This window comes from Gouania willdenowi, chromosome 9 (genome assembly GCF_900634775.1).
Source record: "Gouania willdenowi chromosome 9, fGouWil2.1, whole genome shotgun sequence".
NCBI lineage: Eukaryota > Metazoa > Chordata > Actinopteri > Blenniiformes > Gobiesocidae > Gouania > Gouania willdenowi.
The window spans coordinates 30,300,336-30,316,078 of NC_041052.1; the positions used below are offsets into that span (position 1 = coordinate 30,300,336).

The 15,743-nt window shown below is 43.6% G+C and overlaps 1 protein-coding gene across 2 annotated transcripts; it reads left to right on the plus strand.

Moving 5' to 3' along the window:
• On the plus strand, positions 1 to 3,586 carry dok2 (docking protein 2). 2 transcript variants are annotated; one of them, XM_028458498.1, is made up of 8 exons: positions 1 to 249; positions 533 to 649; positions 717 to 884; positions 1,109 to 1,214; positions 2,077 to 2,246; positions 2,417 to 2,656; positions 2,757 to 2,834; positions 2,903 to 3,586. In XM_028458498.1, exons 1-8 carry the CDS (start codon positions 190 to 192, stop codon positions 3,542 to 3,544), a joined length of 1,581 nt encoding a protein of 526 aa, XP_028314299.1. In that variant the 5' UTR covers positions 1 to 189; the 3' UTR covers positions 3,545 to 3,586. The 2 variants fall into 2 exon arrangements, with proteins under 2 accessions (XP_028314299.1, XP_028314300.1); XM_028458499.1 differs by lacking the exons at positions 1 to 249; positions 533 to 649 and having other exon boundaries at positions 806 to 946.
• The last annotated feature ends 12,157 nt before the right edge of the window (positions 3,587 to 15,743 follow it).

Here is a 15,743-nt window from a genome sequence, read left to right on the forward strand (position 1 = left end):
GACGAGGAGGCAGTGGGGGACGGGCAAACTCTGCAAGAAAGCAGAAGGTGACGCTCAGTGTGACGGTTTGTTCCACTTCCTCTTGAAGCCGAGGCAGGAAACAGTGCAGACGGCAAGCAGCAGAGGGAGGAGGACGGGACGAACCCAGAAGGAGCTCGCAGGACGCTCCTCAAATGCTGAGGAGAGGACATGGACGAGGACATCAGCAAACAGGGGGCGCTGTTCCTCCAGCAGGGGAGATTTGGAAAGGTACAGCTAATGTTAATGCTAACAGATTTTTTACTTTTAAACTAATGCTCACAACTATTCCATTAATACTTGCTTAAATGCGGCTAATCCCAAAAGTTCCAATGCTAAACACAACACTGTTATTGCAGGAAGTTGATTGAATAAACAAAATAACAGTAGCAATGTGAATGTTAGCTAAAGCTCTTGCATCTTTACCTTGAGTAGAGAAATGCTAATGCTGAAGCTCTTGCCACTTTACCATGCGTAGTACAATGCGAATGCTAACATCTCGTCTTTGCTGCAGAAGTGGAAGCGTGTGTGGGTCGTCCTCTACAGGGACAGCTCCAGCTCCGTCTCACGGCTCGAGTTCTTTGAGTGCAAAGACGATAGGATGCCACGCAAACTGCAGGAACACAAAAAGGTACCACAACTGACACACAACTGACGCATAACAGAAATGGTGAATATCTGTCTCTGTACATCTGTAGGTGGTGCGTCTGTCCGACTGCATCCGCGTGTCTGAGGTGGAGCTGGACGGATGTCCCAGGAACACGTTTCCTTTCCTGCTGGAAACTACAGACAAGATCTTTGTGTTTGCTACAGACAGACAGCAGCTGGAGGACTGGACCCAGCGTCTGTGTGAGATTGCCTTCCCAGTACGTCCACCACCACTGACACAACTGACATGACTGTCAGGAACCAGCAGGACCCACAGACTGTACGCTCACCACTCCTAAAGACAGCTGACATCCCCCACTTATACTACATACACTTCTGACTAAAACTACTGACTAACAAAAACAGACAGTCATCAGATGACTGAGGCGGAATCAGTTTTTTTTTCTTTTCCGAAAGACACTTAAACACTGTCTGTCTGTAGGTCAGTGGGACAGACCTCGGAGGAAAGAGAGGAAGTGTTCAGAGAGGACGGAGAGAAGAAGAGGAAGGGATGGAAGACAATACACTGTACGGCGGCCGAGATACAGGTACATCTCTATGTCTGTCTGTAGGTACATCTGTAGGTCTGTCTGTAGGTCTGTTTCTGTCCGTCTTCTGAAGGTTTAACGGTTTGCTGTGTCTGCAAACTTCACTTCCTCTTTATGGTTGCAGCTTTTTCCACTGAGGCTAAACACACACACACACACACTCACTCACACAAAACACACACGCGCACGCACACACACACGCTCACACAAAACACACACACTCAAAACACACACACACTCACTCACTCACACAAAATGCATAGACACTCACACACACACTCACACCCACTAAACACACACACACACTCACACAAAACACACACACACACACACACACAGATGTGCACACATACAAAAACACATGCATTCAAAAACGTGTGCACAAAAACACACACTGTGCTTTTTATCTGTACTATTCAGACTTCCTGATTGTCAACACAAAAGGCTGCAGTGATGACACAACACTGTCTGTATGTCTGTTGATTAGCAGCAGCATTACTGCTGTTTCAGTGAAAATATTGTGTCTGTAAGCATGGGACAAAACTAACAATAGTCTGAATACAGACACAGACAGACAGACAGATGGAAACACCCATTTAGGGAGAACCTGTAAATTAAGCCTGCAGAGCTGCTGTAGAAGAGAACATGTGTGTGACCAGCAGAGGGCGCCCTCAGATTAAACTGTAACAGTCACAGGTCTTAAGAAGTGGGGCTACCAGGTGAGTTCAAGCCTCCTTTAGTGTTGACGACCATGCAGACATGGTGGAGAAGAAGAAAAAAGAGCAAATGCTTTATTCCACAAATGAACATAGACAGCATTAAAAACAGCCTCATTTGAATGTAATGTGTGCGTGTCTGTCAGTGTGTGACTTCAAGGTATGTGTGCGGAGGACCGAGGCCTCTGATCGCTGCAGGCTGAGAGGAGACATCGTGCTGAGGGCGGGACCACACGCTCTGCTTCTATTGGACAGAACCGGAGACGTACAGTTCAGTTGGCCATACAGATACCTGAGACGCTTTGGGAGGGACAAGGTCACAGACACACACACACACACACACACACACACACACACACACACACACTTCAAAATAAGAATAAGACAAACTCCATTTATAGATTCAAATGCATTTCAAAATAAGAGTATAAAGCTGTTTTGAGGCTGATCGAGATTTTCAGAATAAGAGCATCTCTGCCTCCTTAGACTAGTTTCTCCTTTGAGGCGGGGCGACGCTGCGACTCTGGTGAGGGAAGCTTTGAGTTCGACACCCGTCAGGGAAACCTTCTGTTCCAGGCAATAGAAGGTGCCATCAACCTGCAGAGAACCTGCAACCACCACCTGGACCCTCCCCACAGCACAGGCCTGCCTCCACCACCACCTCCACCAAACACAGCTTTGCAGAGAGCGACACCGTACAGCACGCTAACCCCACCCAGCGCGCAGGTCAGCCTCAAAATCACTACGTTACTGCGTCCTGTTCTGCGTCCTGTCTGCTTCCTGTCTGCTTTCTGTCTGCCTCCTTCACTCACTCTCCTGTCAGTAGGCGACTGACGGTGTTTACAGTTTGGTGACAAACAGTCGAGAAAGCGCCACACCTTCACAGCAGCAGCGTCCCCCACTGGTAAGAAACGCTCTTTACACACATGGCTACCTGTACATACATAAAGGGAGCGTGGCTTGTGTTCTCAGGCCTGTTTGGAGTGTCCCGTGGAGCGCGTGCTGACGGCGGTGAAGAGTCTGACTCTGGAAGACGACGGCGGTTTTCCCTTTTCTCGTAAAAACACGGTGAAGATAAACACTGACTCTGAAGCTGGCTCCGCCCCCGAAGTCCAGCCATACTCTCAGATCAGCGTTGGCGCTCCACCAGCCCCTCCCACCATCAAAGACCCCGATTACTCGCTGCCCTTCGACAGCCTCAGCTCCTCCTTAAATCATCGGCTCGGCGCCGACCCGCTCTACGACAGCATTGACGAAATGAAGATCAGAAATGTGTTCCCTGTGGAGACATACTACACGGGGGATCACATCTACGACGAGCCCGAAGGCTGCGCCACCACAAGAAGGCCCACCTTAACCGCATCGCTGTACGATGACCCTGAGGAGGTACGAGGGGATGCCTGGAGAGTTATGGGCAGCACCATAGACCCCAAAGGTCATGAGTATCCGTACGACCCACGGATTGACGACTACGCCGTTCCCAAGCGACCACGAAAGGCAGCTCTTTCAACACAAAACACCAATGAGGAAGAGGAGGGGGAGAAGCTAGAGGTAGAGCTGAAGGAGGAGCTTCAGGATTCACCGTATAAAAACATAAAGATTCGACTGACATAAGGAACAGATCAACATTAAAGTTCTTGATCTTTTTAAAACACCTTCAACGTGTCCATGATTCTTTACGTCACATGACCTCTGATCTCACTGCTGCTGTTGTCGATTCAGCCAATCAGAGCTCAGAAGTGTAATGCTTGTAGTAATCTGAGTATTAGGCTGTGTCAACGATCTACCATAAGTATGATTAGAATGATGGGTGTTTTAACTGAAGTATACTTCCAAGTTTCTCAAGATGCATCTGGAATCTACAAGGACAAAACCTGAAGCACACTGAGGCTAAATATCTCCAGTGATTCTCAACAACATTTGAAAGTTATGAAATAATTTTAAGTGAGAAAATGACCAAGTAGAATACCTTCCATTGTGCTACTGACAAAACTTCCTGTTATCTCAAAACAAGAGTCCTATTTAAAATAGAGTTAAAAAAAATGAATAGAATGAGATGTTTATATTTTGAAAAGGGGATGTTTGACTTTTAGCTTGTAGCCAGTCCCAGGGCCATTTAAAGGTTTGGGGCGGAGGAAAGGATGGCAGCCAAAGAAGGCGTTGAGTCATGATACTGTTCGCTGCATCTCTGTACAGTTCAGTCTGTTGTCAGATGACCTGAAATTACCTTGCATAGTTCTGATTCAGAAACAAAGTTTCCAGGTGGTAGTGGTTAAGGGAAGAAGAGGAAGGGGACGGAGCATCATTCAACACAAACATCAGCCTTGAATGGCAGGCTGTCTGGGGGAGCCAAATGAAGAAAACTATTTGTTTTTGCCCAGGCTAAGCACAATTTCTGCACAATATAAGCACAATATATCCGATATTTTGGCCCTTAGCTTCCAAGCTGAGCTGTCAACTTCTCCAAGTTAGATTGCATATCACGTAGACGTTCAAAAGTAGCATCCTGCTTACTTTTGAGTTTGTATATCGCAGTATATCTGAGTGTTGAGAGCCCTGCACAATCCCTCAGTAATGACAGGCAGCCTCCCCAAAACAGATGCCAACGTTATCCAAACAGTGACAGTTACAATGTCTCCTGCAGTGGAAAAGACTTTCCTGGTTAAATAAAGGTTTGAAAAAAAAAAAAACAAAAAAAACATATGGATGCATTTTGAATTAATCAGAGAATCGTGCTACGTAATATCGCGATAAATCGCCGAATCAATTTTTTTCAACACGCCTAATAGACAGACACATGATCCTCCACTCATCCCCTTATTCTTTTTATGACATATTTATAACTGTAATTGTTATTGAATAAAATGTTACTGTTTTAATTGTAATTGAGTTTAGGTAATTGACTAGGTAATTGTAATTGGCAAGGGAATTCTATAAAATTAATTACAGAAAAATAACACAAAAAGAAATAGCACAGTTAATTGCTTTTGGTTTTTTCACACTCCAAACAGCGTGGAACCTTTCTCATTGCACCAGTTCTCATTATGATGAACAGACTACAACACAAGAAAGTTAGTTAAAAAAATACAGTATATATACATTTTGAAATATAATAATCGTAATTGAACATGGATAAGTTAAGAAGTAATGTGCACACGTACAAATTGTCCCCATATAGTATACATCTGGGTATTTCTAACCTAATCAATCTTTTCATACTATCTAATATGAACATACTACAGACTCATTTAGGGCTCTATTACGCACAGTGGGTGGAGCAGCCCTGAAATGTGGGTGTTCCCATTCAAATCTGGTTTTACGCACATTCTCCGGTGTACGTAAGTCCTTTTCCTCTTACGTGCTTCTAACCCTGGAACAAGTGCAGCGCCCCTATAAGGTGAAACATTATATTGCACTAGAAATATGGACAGTTACATTTGAAGCCACACGGACTTGTGCGTGCTGTTGCTGCGCGATCAATTAAAACTCTGACAGACGCGGACTTCTGTCCATGTTGGCCACAGTGATTCAACAATTTTCATACTATGTCCAATGTAAAGTCACAGTTTGATCCACTACAGAGTGAAACAAGCTGTCATATGCTGATGAGGATGGAACACAAACTCACAGATATTTTAATGAGGCTCAGCGCAGGTCGCTTTAAACAATTTATATTTAAAACTGCGTATTATGGAATAGTTCTGATTCACTGCGAACATCCCTCTGTATTAAAGCAGGGCGCTCTGCGGTTGCGTTATTTCCTCATATCTCCAGCGCATCTAACTCGATCACGCTTTACAGTGATGATGATGATGATGATGATGATGATGATGATGATGATGATGATGATGATGATGATGATGATCAAGGAGAGAAAGATTAACTGTGACTCGGACAGAATGCGGCCAATCCTCAGTCACGCTGCAATAATCTGATCAATGATCTGATCAAATCAACCTGCTACATTGTTTATCAATGAAGGCGTTTCAAACTAAAAGTGAACTTTGTCATTTTCACTTATTTTTAGACATCCCCAAAAAACTGACATCACCGCCTCCTTTCCTTCAGCCCACCTTCATTCACACATACGCGCTTTTTGGCTGCTTACGCGCGGTGGGCGTGTCAGCAACCTGGACTGGAGAATACGCGTAGGAGAGAAGCGCGTAACTGCAGGCAAGCAAAAAAGCGCTTAAGTACAGATGGGAGAAAAGACCCCTGAAAGTATTTAGTGTGAACGTAATGAGAAGTGAGCCACAGTTTTAGTCCACGGACTGAGATTTTTGGAGGCTTTTTAATATCACAAATGTCCAGAGGCTCCAAAGACATTTTTTTTTCTAGAAAGAGTTTTTGATAATGTTTATTAAAGTTTGGTACAAATACAGAGTAGCCAGAATTAGTGCACAAAGTGATGTGTGCCACCTCAGATATTTTTATACTGCATTTTATTTGAACTAGATTTACATTTGAGAAATTTTAATTCCAGTATACAGTTATTCAAAAAACAAATCCCCCCCCCCCTTTTATACCAATTACTAGACATTGCAGGTGACCCCAATTTATTTCCAGGTGATCCCACATGGGGTCCCGACCCCAAGGTTGAAAAATACTGTAATATGAGTGGTACGTTAGAAGTTAGAATGACATTTACAGCACGGCCACAGGCTAACATTTACAGAGTTTATTGACAGTCTGACACAGACAGAAAGATGAAGGTGTTACAGGGACCATCATCATCATCAGTCCTCTGAATAGTAGTGAAACCCTTCATTGTGTGAGTGTTTGAAATGATTTATGTCCTCACAGCATCAGCAACACACACACACACACACACACACACACACACACACACACACACACACACAACCCCTCCAGCAGTACTCGACGGGCTAAAGGGACGTCCCGGCATGCATCTGTGTGTGTGTGTGTGTGTGTGTGTGTGTGTGTGTGTGTGTGTGTGTGTGTGAGAGAGAGAGAGAGAGCGCGCTCAGTGGCCTGGAAACTGAGTGAAACCTTCTCATGATCATGAACACGCCTGTTTGAATAAAACACGAATAAAACACGTCGCTCATCCGTGTCCCACTTCAGCTCAGATAAGAAACACCAGCCAAAGTTTCCAACCACTGAGGGAGGAGAGAGACGGTCATGTGACACCACTGAAGTCAATACATAGAAAAAAACACTTTTCTTTGGAAACTATAGAAAACGAACGCAAAGATTCCCAGAGGAGGCAAAACATCTACTCATTTCCTTCTCCCTTCCGTGAAACATGTTTTTTTGGAATATGAAACGGTGGGTTCACACATCTATTCTGTATACGTCTCTAACAGAGCACAGGAACACATCTATTCTTTATACGTCTGTAATAGAAGACAAGAACACATCTGTTCTGTATACATCTGTGACAGAGCACAGGAACACATGTATTTTGTATACGCCTGTGACAGAGGAACGGAACACATTTATTCTGTATATGTCTTTAACAGAGGACAGGAACACATCTAATCTGTATACGTCCGTGACGGAGGACAGGAACACATCAATTCTGTATGCATCTGTGACAGAAGACAGGAACACATCTAATCTGTATACGTCTCATCAATCCGACGCATGCTTTAGGGTCGGCTCGGCCAGGAGTGGGGGCAGGGCTGTCAATATTAACCAGAAAAAGTATATTCATTATCATTTTTAACGACTATGATGGCCCATTGACTGATTCTCTTGAAGGACATGGGCTAATCCAATGAAAGCTCCCAGCCCTACTTTCCCCACCCCTCCCGTTAGCCAGCCTGACTCCAGAGTCCGGAGGCAGAAAAGTGCATCAAAATGGAGAAATCACAAAAGTGTAAAGGTGGTGCAGAAAAACTCAGAGAAAATGTGTGAAAACTCACAGATATGTTTGCCATTGCCTCCACAAGTTCAACTGCAGCAGAGTGTATGAGGCCGTTGTTGTAACAAAACTATTTGTGTGTGCGTAATTCAAATTCAAATTCAAAATCAAAACAGCTTTATTGGCATGAGAAAACAGGATTGCATTGCCAAAGCAAAACAATTTGTGCAAAACAATAAGATTAAAATGAAATAATAAAATAGGCTTTCACTATATATATTTAGAACACAATTTACAATTAAGTTATAAAAGGGGAGGTTATGTACAGAATTTTACATATATTAATATACATACACCTATGCATCCAGTTAAAGCACACACACACACATATATATATATACAATACATGTACACAAACACCTAAATATGTATATATTCATGCATGTATGAATATATACATAAATGTAAATGTAATACAATCCTTGTATCTGTACCTCAATCTGTGTGTGTGTTTCAATCCGTGTGTGAGAAATTAGGGTTTGTAATTGAAGTTGTCTGTGTGTAATCCAATCTGTCTGTCTGTATTGCGTGTGTCATCAAACCGGGACACTGTCCCTGTGCACAGGATTTTTGGAACACATTTGGCGAATGCGATCTATACATTCTAAACTTGTAACTCATGCAATATCGCTAGAAACCAGCAGTTTTGGCTGGTACCAAGTGACAGACCCTCCAATCGGAGGACAACTTCATAAGTGTGGTGTTTAAACCAGAAAGGGCGTTCATCTTAAAAGAAACATTAGAATGCCTATACAAGTATAGAGTGCTGTGTTATCTGTTCCACCTGTAGGGGCATTAAAGAGCTGCATTGGGAGTTGTGCAGCGATTCATTCTGATTAAAAAGGAGACAGAATCATCTCTCCACCACGTTTCTCAGAATCAGAATCAGAATCAGAATCAGCTTTATTGACCAGGTACAGTTTAGAACAATACGAGGAATTTGACTTGGTAGTTGCAGTGAAAGAAGACACATCAACACACCGGAGCAGCCTTTTGCGGCGCCCACATATTTAGGTGAAAAAGGGATCAACAACAGGAGGAGAGGAGGGGTGAGGGGAAAAAAACTGCCAGTTTGAAACTGATTTCCCTAAACAGAGAAAGCAGTGTGAAACCAGGAAAAAAAACCGCCTCTGCAAACATAAATGTAAGCATGACACAGTCAAACAACTCGAGACAAGGCATGTGGGAAGGGTTGGGTGGTAGGTTGGCTGGGGGAGGGAGTCAGGTGGGAAGAACAGCAGGATTCCAGCTGTTTGGGGACATGGGCGTGCTGCCAATGGGCGCTGCAACCACGCCTCCATGCAGCTGCGGATGGGAGGTGGGGAAAGATGGCCAACGAGGCATTTGAAGTTGAAGACCTGTAGCTGCGTTACTGACAACCAGATGACGTGTGGAAAAGTTCAGCATCAACAGTTCCAGGTGGGAATGTAGGGAAGGAGCGGGGGAAGGGAGTCTGGGTAAGAGCCGCCGTCTGCAGAAACTTCCTGGTGATAAGAGATGAGACAACCTTGGCTTTAGCCTTGGCTGGCTGGGGAGCCGAAAGGGAGATAAGCAATGTGATTTGATACAGGCTATGTTAATTTCCAATAGCCTTCTGTCCTGGGTCTCTCTGCTGTAATCCAATGAATGGCCTAGTTTCCACTTCCAAGCCGGGTCTCCAACTTCTCCCAGTTGTTATCCATAACGCGTAGACGATCCAAAAGCAGCTCTTGCTTGCTTTTGATATCTATCAACACATGAGTCTGAGTGTTCAGAGCCCTGCTACATCCTTCAGAAATCACTGGCAGCTTTTCCAAAACAGTCGCCAGCGTAGTACGGACTTTTCAATAGATGAGGAAGCCACCAGCTCCGATCAGCAGCATGCCTACTATCATTATTCCAATCATGTAGATGTCCTCCACATCTTCCACGGAAAGGATGGACAGACACACAACTCGCCACTTGTTCCAAGGGTTGAGGGTGTATCCAGCCGCAAACGTCCCGCTTGGACATGCGGGTTCACCACCCCCGGTTCTTTTCGTCGAAAAAATCTGATCGATAGCACTGAGAGACCAACTAATTAATTCCATTATTCCGGTTTTGGATGAGTTACAGAGAGAGGCTCTTGTTAGGCTCACAAGACCAGACAAAGCAGCAGCTGGGAGAGAGATAAGAAGGAAGGGAGGGAGAAACAGAGAGTGCGACTGTCCTCGTTGAGAGAAGCAAGAAGTCGTCTTTCACCTAAGAGGTATTGCATCCCCACAATTCTGTGAGACACAACAGACTTTTGGCGATGAGGATGGGATTTATCTTTAACAGATGAAAAGAGTTTTATATTGGAAGTAAAACTCCTTCGAGACGGGAGAAAGCACGTTGGTTATGGCAGCGGCATTCGGGAAAAGTGAGGATTTTCACTTCGATGAAAATGAAGAAGGATTTGAAGCCTATTTAGATTAGGTTGGAGCAGTTCTTCGTTGCAAATGGGCTGGTGTTTGGTGAGGAAAAGGTAAAGGCAGTATTCCTGACAATTGTGGGCAGAAGGAACCACAATCTGCTTATGGACTTGTGTGCGCCATTTAAGCCGTCAGAGTTAATTGATCTGTTGCGTGCACATTTTGTGCCGAAGACAAACTTCATTGCAGAAAGATACAAGTTTAACTGCAGGAACCAGGGAGAAGGCGAGTCTATAAGTGCGTACATGGCTAGTTTAAGGAAGCTGGCATCCACATGCGAATTTGGGGCTTTTTTAAACGATGCTCTCAGAGATAGATTTGTATGTGGGGTTAAAAGTGCAGAACTGTGTGACCGCATGTTGAATGCCGCCCACACAAAAGATGGTAGCAGTGTATGATATGGGACTGGCACACGAAGTGAATAAACACAATGCACAACAGTTGGCACAGAAGTCGTTCAGGACTAACGTCATTACTAAGGCAGCCACGCCAAAGAAGGACGCAGGCAGGAAACCTTGTTATCGATGTGCTAAAAAAGGGCACAGACCAGATGAATGTCGTTTTAAAGATGCAGAATGCCACGCCTGTAAGAAAAGAGGGCACATTGCCAAGGCCTGCCGTTCCCGACCTGAAGGAAGAAAAGATGGACAGACGAAATGAACCACGCACCTGGACGCTTCAGCTCAAGGGAGTGACCGTGATCGGAGTAAAGTACTTGCAACGCCGGTGGAGGAGCACAGCTCTAATGAGGATCCGCAGAAGGAGGTGGACTCACCACCTACAGAGCCTGCAACTCGGGCCATGCAGCCAAAACCACAGAACGCAGGGACAGCAAAGACTCACTCAACAGGTAATATCAGAGATGTTGAACTGTTTTCATTAGAGACTACAGGTGAGGACTCCTGTTCTGAGAGTGATGTACAGATTGAAAAACCTTACTATGTATATGTGAGGGTCAACGAGAAATGACTAAAAATGGAAGTAGACACAGGAGTTGCTGTGTCTGTAATCTCTGAAAAACTGTACAAACGTAAGTTTAAGAAGCTAAAATGAATGCCTACAAACTGTGTGGAAAACCTACAGCAAGCATTCACTTCGACTGAGAGGAAGCGTTTCGGTAAATGTAAAGTGCAATGGAATCAGTCGAACACAATGTGATAGTGGTGGAAGGAGATGGTCCAGCATTACTGGGGAGAGACTGGATCAGGAGGCTGAAACTGGATTGGGCATCTGTAAACAGAGTACAACCAGAGAGTTTGGAGGAGTTAACTGAGAGCAGTGGCGGCTGCTGGTCTTTCATGCATGGGAAGCTCATTTTCTGCCTACTTCAGAAAATGTATCTGTTTATTTAAATGTGAATTCTAGTAGAATTCACATTTTGTTGTCAACAACTATTTGTAGATTATCACACACGCACGCGCGCGCACACGCACGCGTGTAGCTGCTGCGCGCTGGAGTGTGTGTTTGGTCAAAAGTCTCACAACACAAGCAGTAACAGTCTCCACAAACATCAAAAACAGACACTAGGTTTGTCAGAAGTTAATTCGCTATGAGAGGATCAGCAAAGTCTCCGTGTCAACACAGAGCAACGGACTGAAATATTTGAAAAACCCGCCTATGTGCTTACAACGTCATACTCTCTGATTGGCTCATTTCGCTGTCAATCAAAATTGAATTAGCCTGAGACAGATCATCCAATCATCATCCATTATTCCAGCGTCCGGAACAGACAGATCCAGCCCACTGCTCCATAGACCTCCTGTGAAGCCCGGCGTCCGATGGGCGGGACTAAGTGCGTCATAACCGAGCATTTATCCAATGAGCGTCTAGTTTGACTGCAGTGGATCAACCCCTAAATCGTCTCCCATTGAAGTCAATTGAAGCTGAACTTCACCACTGTTTATTAACACTGTGACGCTGCGGTAATGAATGAAGAACGTCACGCTGTCACTGTCAGTTTCCTGTTATAAGAAGCTGATTCTGAACTAAACATACATGTGTTCTGTCATATATTTAGTCAATGAAATGTACACACAACACTACATATTTGACCACTGATTTTAGGGGAAGCTGAGGTTCCCTTGTAGTCTTAAAGCATCCGCCACTGACTGAGAGATACCCAGGTGTGTTTCAGCCAACCCTCGGAATGGTGACAGGTTTCAAAGCAAAGCTCCATGTTGTATCAGGGGCCATTCCTAAGTTTTGCAAACCTCGCTCAGTGCCTTATGCACTTCGGGAGGCCGTAGAAGCTCAGCTAAACAAAATGGAAGCTGAGGGAGTAATTACACCTTTAACTATAATGAATGGGCTGCACCTACTGTAAACATTCCAAAGTTAGATGACACGGTGAGGATCTGTGGGGACTATAAAGTATCCATTAACCCATGGCACGAGGTAGATCAGTATCCCATTCCAAAACCACAGGATCTGTTCACAAAACTAGCAGAAGGTGTGGAATTCACTAAACTTGATCTCTCACAAGCATATCAACAAGTGGAGTTAAAGGAGAGCGCTAAACAGTACTTGACCATAAATACACACAAGGGACTGTACAAAGTAAACAGGCTTCCTTACGGTGTAGCAAGTGCACCTGCAATATTTCAAAAGCTTGTGGACCAAGTCCTTCAGGGCCTCAATGGTGTTATTTGCTACTTAGATGACATTTTAATCACGGGGCTAGCTACAGAAAAACACATCTTGAAGAAGTGTTAAAAAGACTTAACAACTACAACCTTCGGGTTAACAAAGAAAAGTGTGATTTATTTCAGCACAGTGTGTCTTATTTGGGACATGTCATTGATGCAGAGAAAATACACCCCATGCAAGCTAAATGTGAGGCTATTGCTGAAGCAGCCGTTCCTACTAATACCACTCAACTGAAGTCTTTCTTATCTCTGTTGAGTTACCACGGGAAGTTCATTCCTAATCTCTCAACCCTGGTGGCTCTTATGACAGGGTTATTGCCGAAAGATGTTAAGTGGGAGTGGTCAGAGACACGCCAGAAAGCTTTTGAGGATGCTAAGAAGCAACTACTTTCTAACAAAGTTATTGTACATTACAACCCAGACCTACCGCTCATACTAGTTTGCTATGCTTTACCAGTGGGGGTAGGTGCTGTTATATTACACAAAATGCCTGACGGTAATGAGAAACCTATAGCCTTTGCTTCTAGAATGCTGACTAAAGCAGAAAATAACTATTCTCAGATAGAAAAAGAAGTATTAGGTTTGGTTTTTGGAGTAATGAAGATTCATGAGCATTTGTTTAGTCGTAAGTTTACTTTGATAACAGACCACAAACCGTTACTGAAAATTTTAGGTCCAAAAACGGGCGTACCACCCTTCGCTGCTGCGAGGATGCAAAGATGGTCTCTGATTTTAGCAGCCTATACCTATGAAATCCAGTACAAGCCAACAGAGCAGCACGGGAATGCTGATGCATTATCGAGACTCCCTGTGCCCAATGACAGTTTTCCAAAACCAAATCCAATGTTCAGGGTGTCTTATTTAGATAGTCTGCCTATTACCGCAAAACATATAGCACAGGAAACACAGACAGATCCAGTGCTGGCAAAAGTAAAACAGTATGTTTTATCAGGGTGGCCAAAACATGCTCCAGATGAGGCGCTACAACCATATGTGAAAAGGAAGTTTGACCTCACATTAGAAGATGACTGTGTTCTCTGGGGTTCCAGGGTGGTCGTTCCGGACACACTACGAGGCAGGTTATTGTCAGACTTACATGACAGCCATTGGGGTATGGTAAAAATGAAGTCTTTTTTCAGAAGTTTGTGTTGGTGGCCAACACTTGATGAGGACATTGAAGGTGAGGTGAATTTATGTGAGATCTGTAAACAGCAACGTAGCATGCCTGCTACAACACCTGTACATACATGGAAATGGGCTACAGGTCCATGGGAGAGAATACACCTGGATTTTGCAGAAGTGAAAAAGGAAATGTTTTTAGTTGTTATGGATGCATATGCTCGCTGGCCTGAGACAGTACACATGCAGACTACCACAGCTAACAAAACTACTGAGGTTTTGAGAAACCTTTTTGCCTCCTATGGGTTACCAAAACAGGTTGTAACGGATAATGGTCCGCAGTTTACTTCAGGCGAATTTGAATCATTTCTTGAGCTAAATGCAGTCAAACACATTAAAGCTCCAGCTTATCACCCCGCCTCAAATGGTTTAGCAGAACGCCTGGTCCAAAACTGTGCTTGTAAAAAAACAACAGGGGAGGGGATAAGTGGCTGGATGGTGTGATAACAGATGTTGTGGGTCCTGTTACTTATTTAGTAAATGTACAAGATGCATTTGTGAAAAGACATGTGAATCAAATGCTGGATCCAAAGAGAAAGGACATTACTGCTGAACAGACTGTCACAAACACTGACGGGAGCTGGGAAACATCTCCAGATGATGATACTGAGGAAACTGACATTGTTTCTGTTGTCCGTGAAAAAACACTTGAGAATGCTCAGAGCTTTGAAGAACCTGACAGAGCTCTGGAAGATACTGCCAGCACACCACGTTTTGAACGCCCAAAGCGAAATGTGCGTCCTCCTCAACGTTTGGATTTATAAGGGATTCACTGAAAGAAAGGATGGACTGGGTTCTGGGATAATGTCCATACCGACCGTATTTACATACAGTTGATAAGTTGATACTTTTCGTGTATCTGTGTTTACAAGTTTTGTGAGTGATTTGGTCTGGAATTTAATTGTTTTTTTTTTGTTTGAAAGACATGTTCATTTTAGAATAAAAAAAAAAAAAAACATAGAAAGAAAGGAAGATTTTATCTGCAGGGGAGGAGCTGTGGTCTTTAAACCAGAATGGGTGTTAATCTTAAAAGAAACATAATAGAGTGCTGTGTTATCTGTACCGCCTGTAGGGGCAATAAATGTGTGTGCGTTGTCTGATTAAAAAGGAGACAGAATCATCTCTCCACCACGTTTCTCTTTGTCATCTTTCACCTAAGAGGTATTGCATCCCTACAATTCTGTGTGACACAACAATAAGACACTTTATGTAAATATTATAACTTTAACTTATAAGTCATATACATTATTTGTCTATGTTTTATAACTTATTAATAAGACACACGTTCATAAGACACTTTGTTTGCCTACCAAACCACCTCCCAAAACGCAGAAAAAGAGGTCGAGAAAACTACCCGCAAAAAAATCAGAAGAAGAGGAACGGGGAATTGGACACTCGGTGCATGTGTCACACAGGGGTGTGAGGTTTTGTGTGAGTTTCCAAATTCTTCACCAGCATGTAAATCATCCACTGACACAAAAAAGAATCACGTCCAGATATCCTGCATACCATTCATTCAAGCCAAGATAAAATGTTTTAAAAGAGTTTCACAGCAAATACAATTTAAAAGATAATTTGGTCCATCCAAACCCGCATATATTCCCTTTCTTCTTGGTTAAAGTATGTCTGAGTTCACCATCCACAACATTTATTTTTCAATTTCCCATAGC

Bases quoted from the DNA above. Each gene is read 5' to 3' on its own strand.
- dok2 (XM_028458498.1), top strand. From the start codon at position 190: ATGGACGAGGACATCAGCAAACAGGGGGCGCTGTTCCTCCAGCAGGGG. The intron at 250-532 runs GTACAGCTAATG...TCTTTGCTGCAG, and splicing joins AGCAGGGGAGATTTGGAAAG to AAGTGGAAGCGTGTGTGGGT. The intron at 1,215-2,076 runs GTACATCTCTAT...CGTGTCTGTCAG, and splicing joins GTACGGCGGCCGAGATACAG to TGTGTGACTTCAAGGTATGT.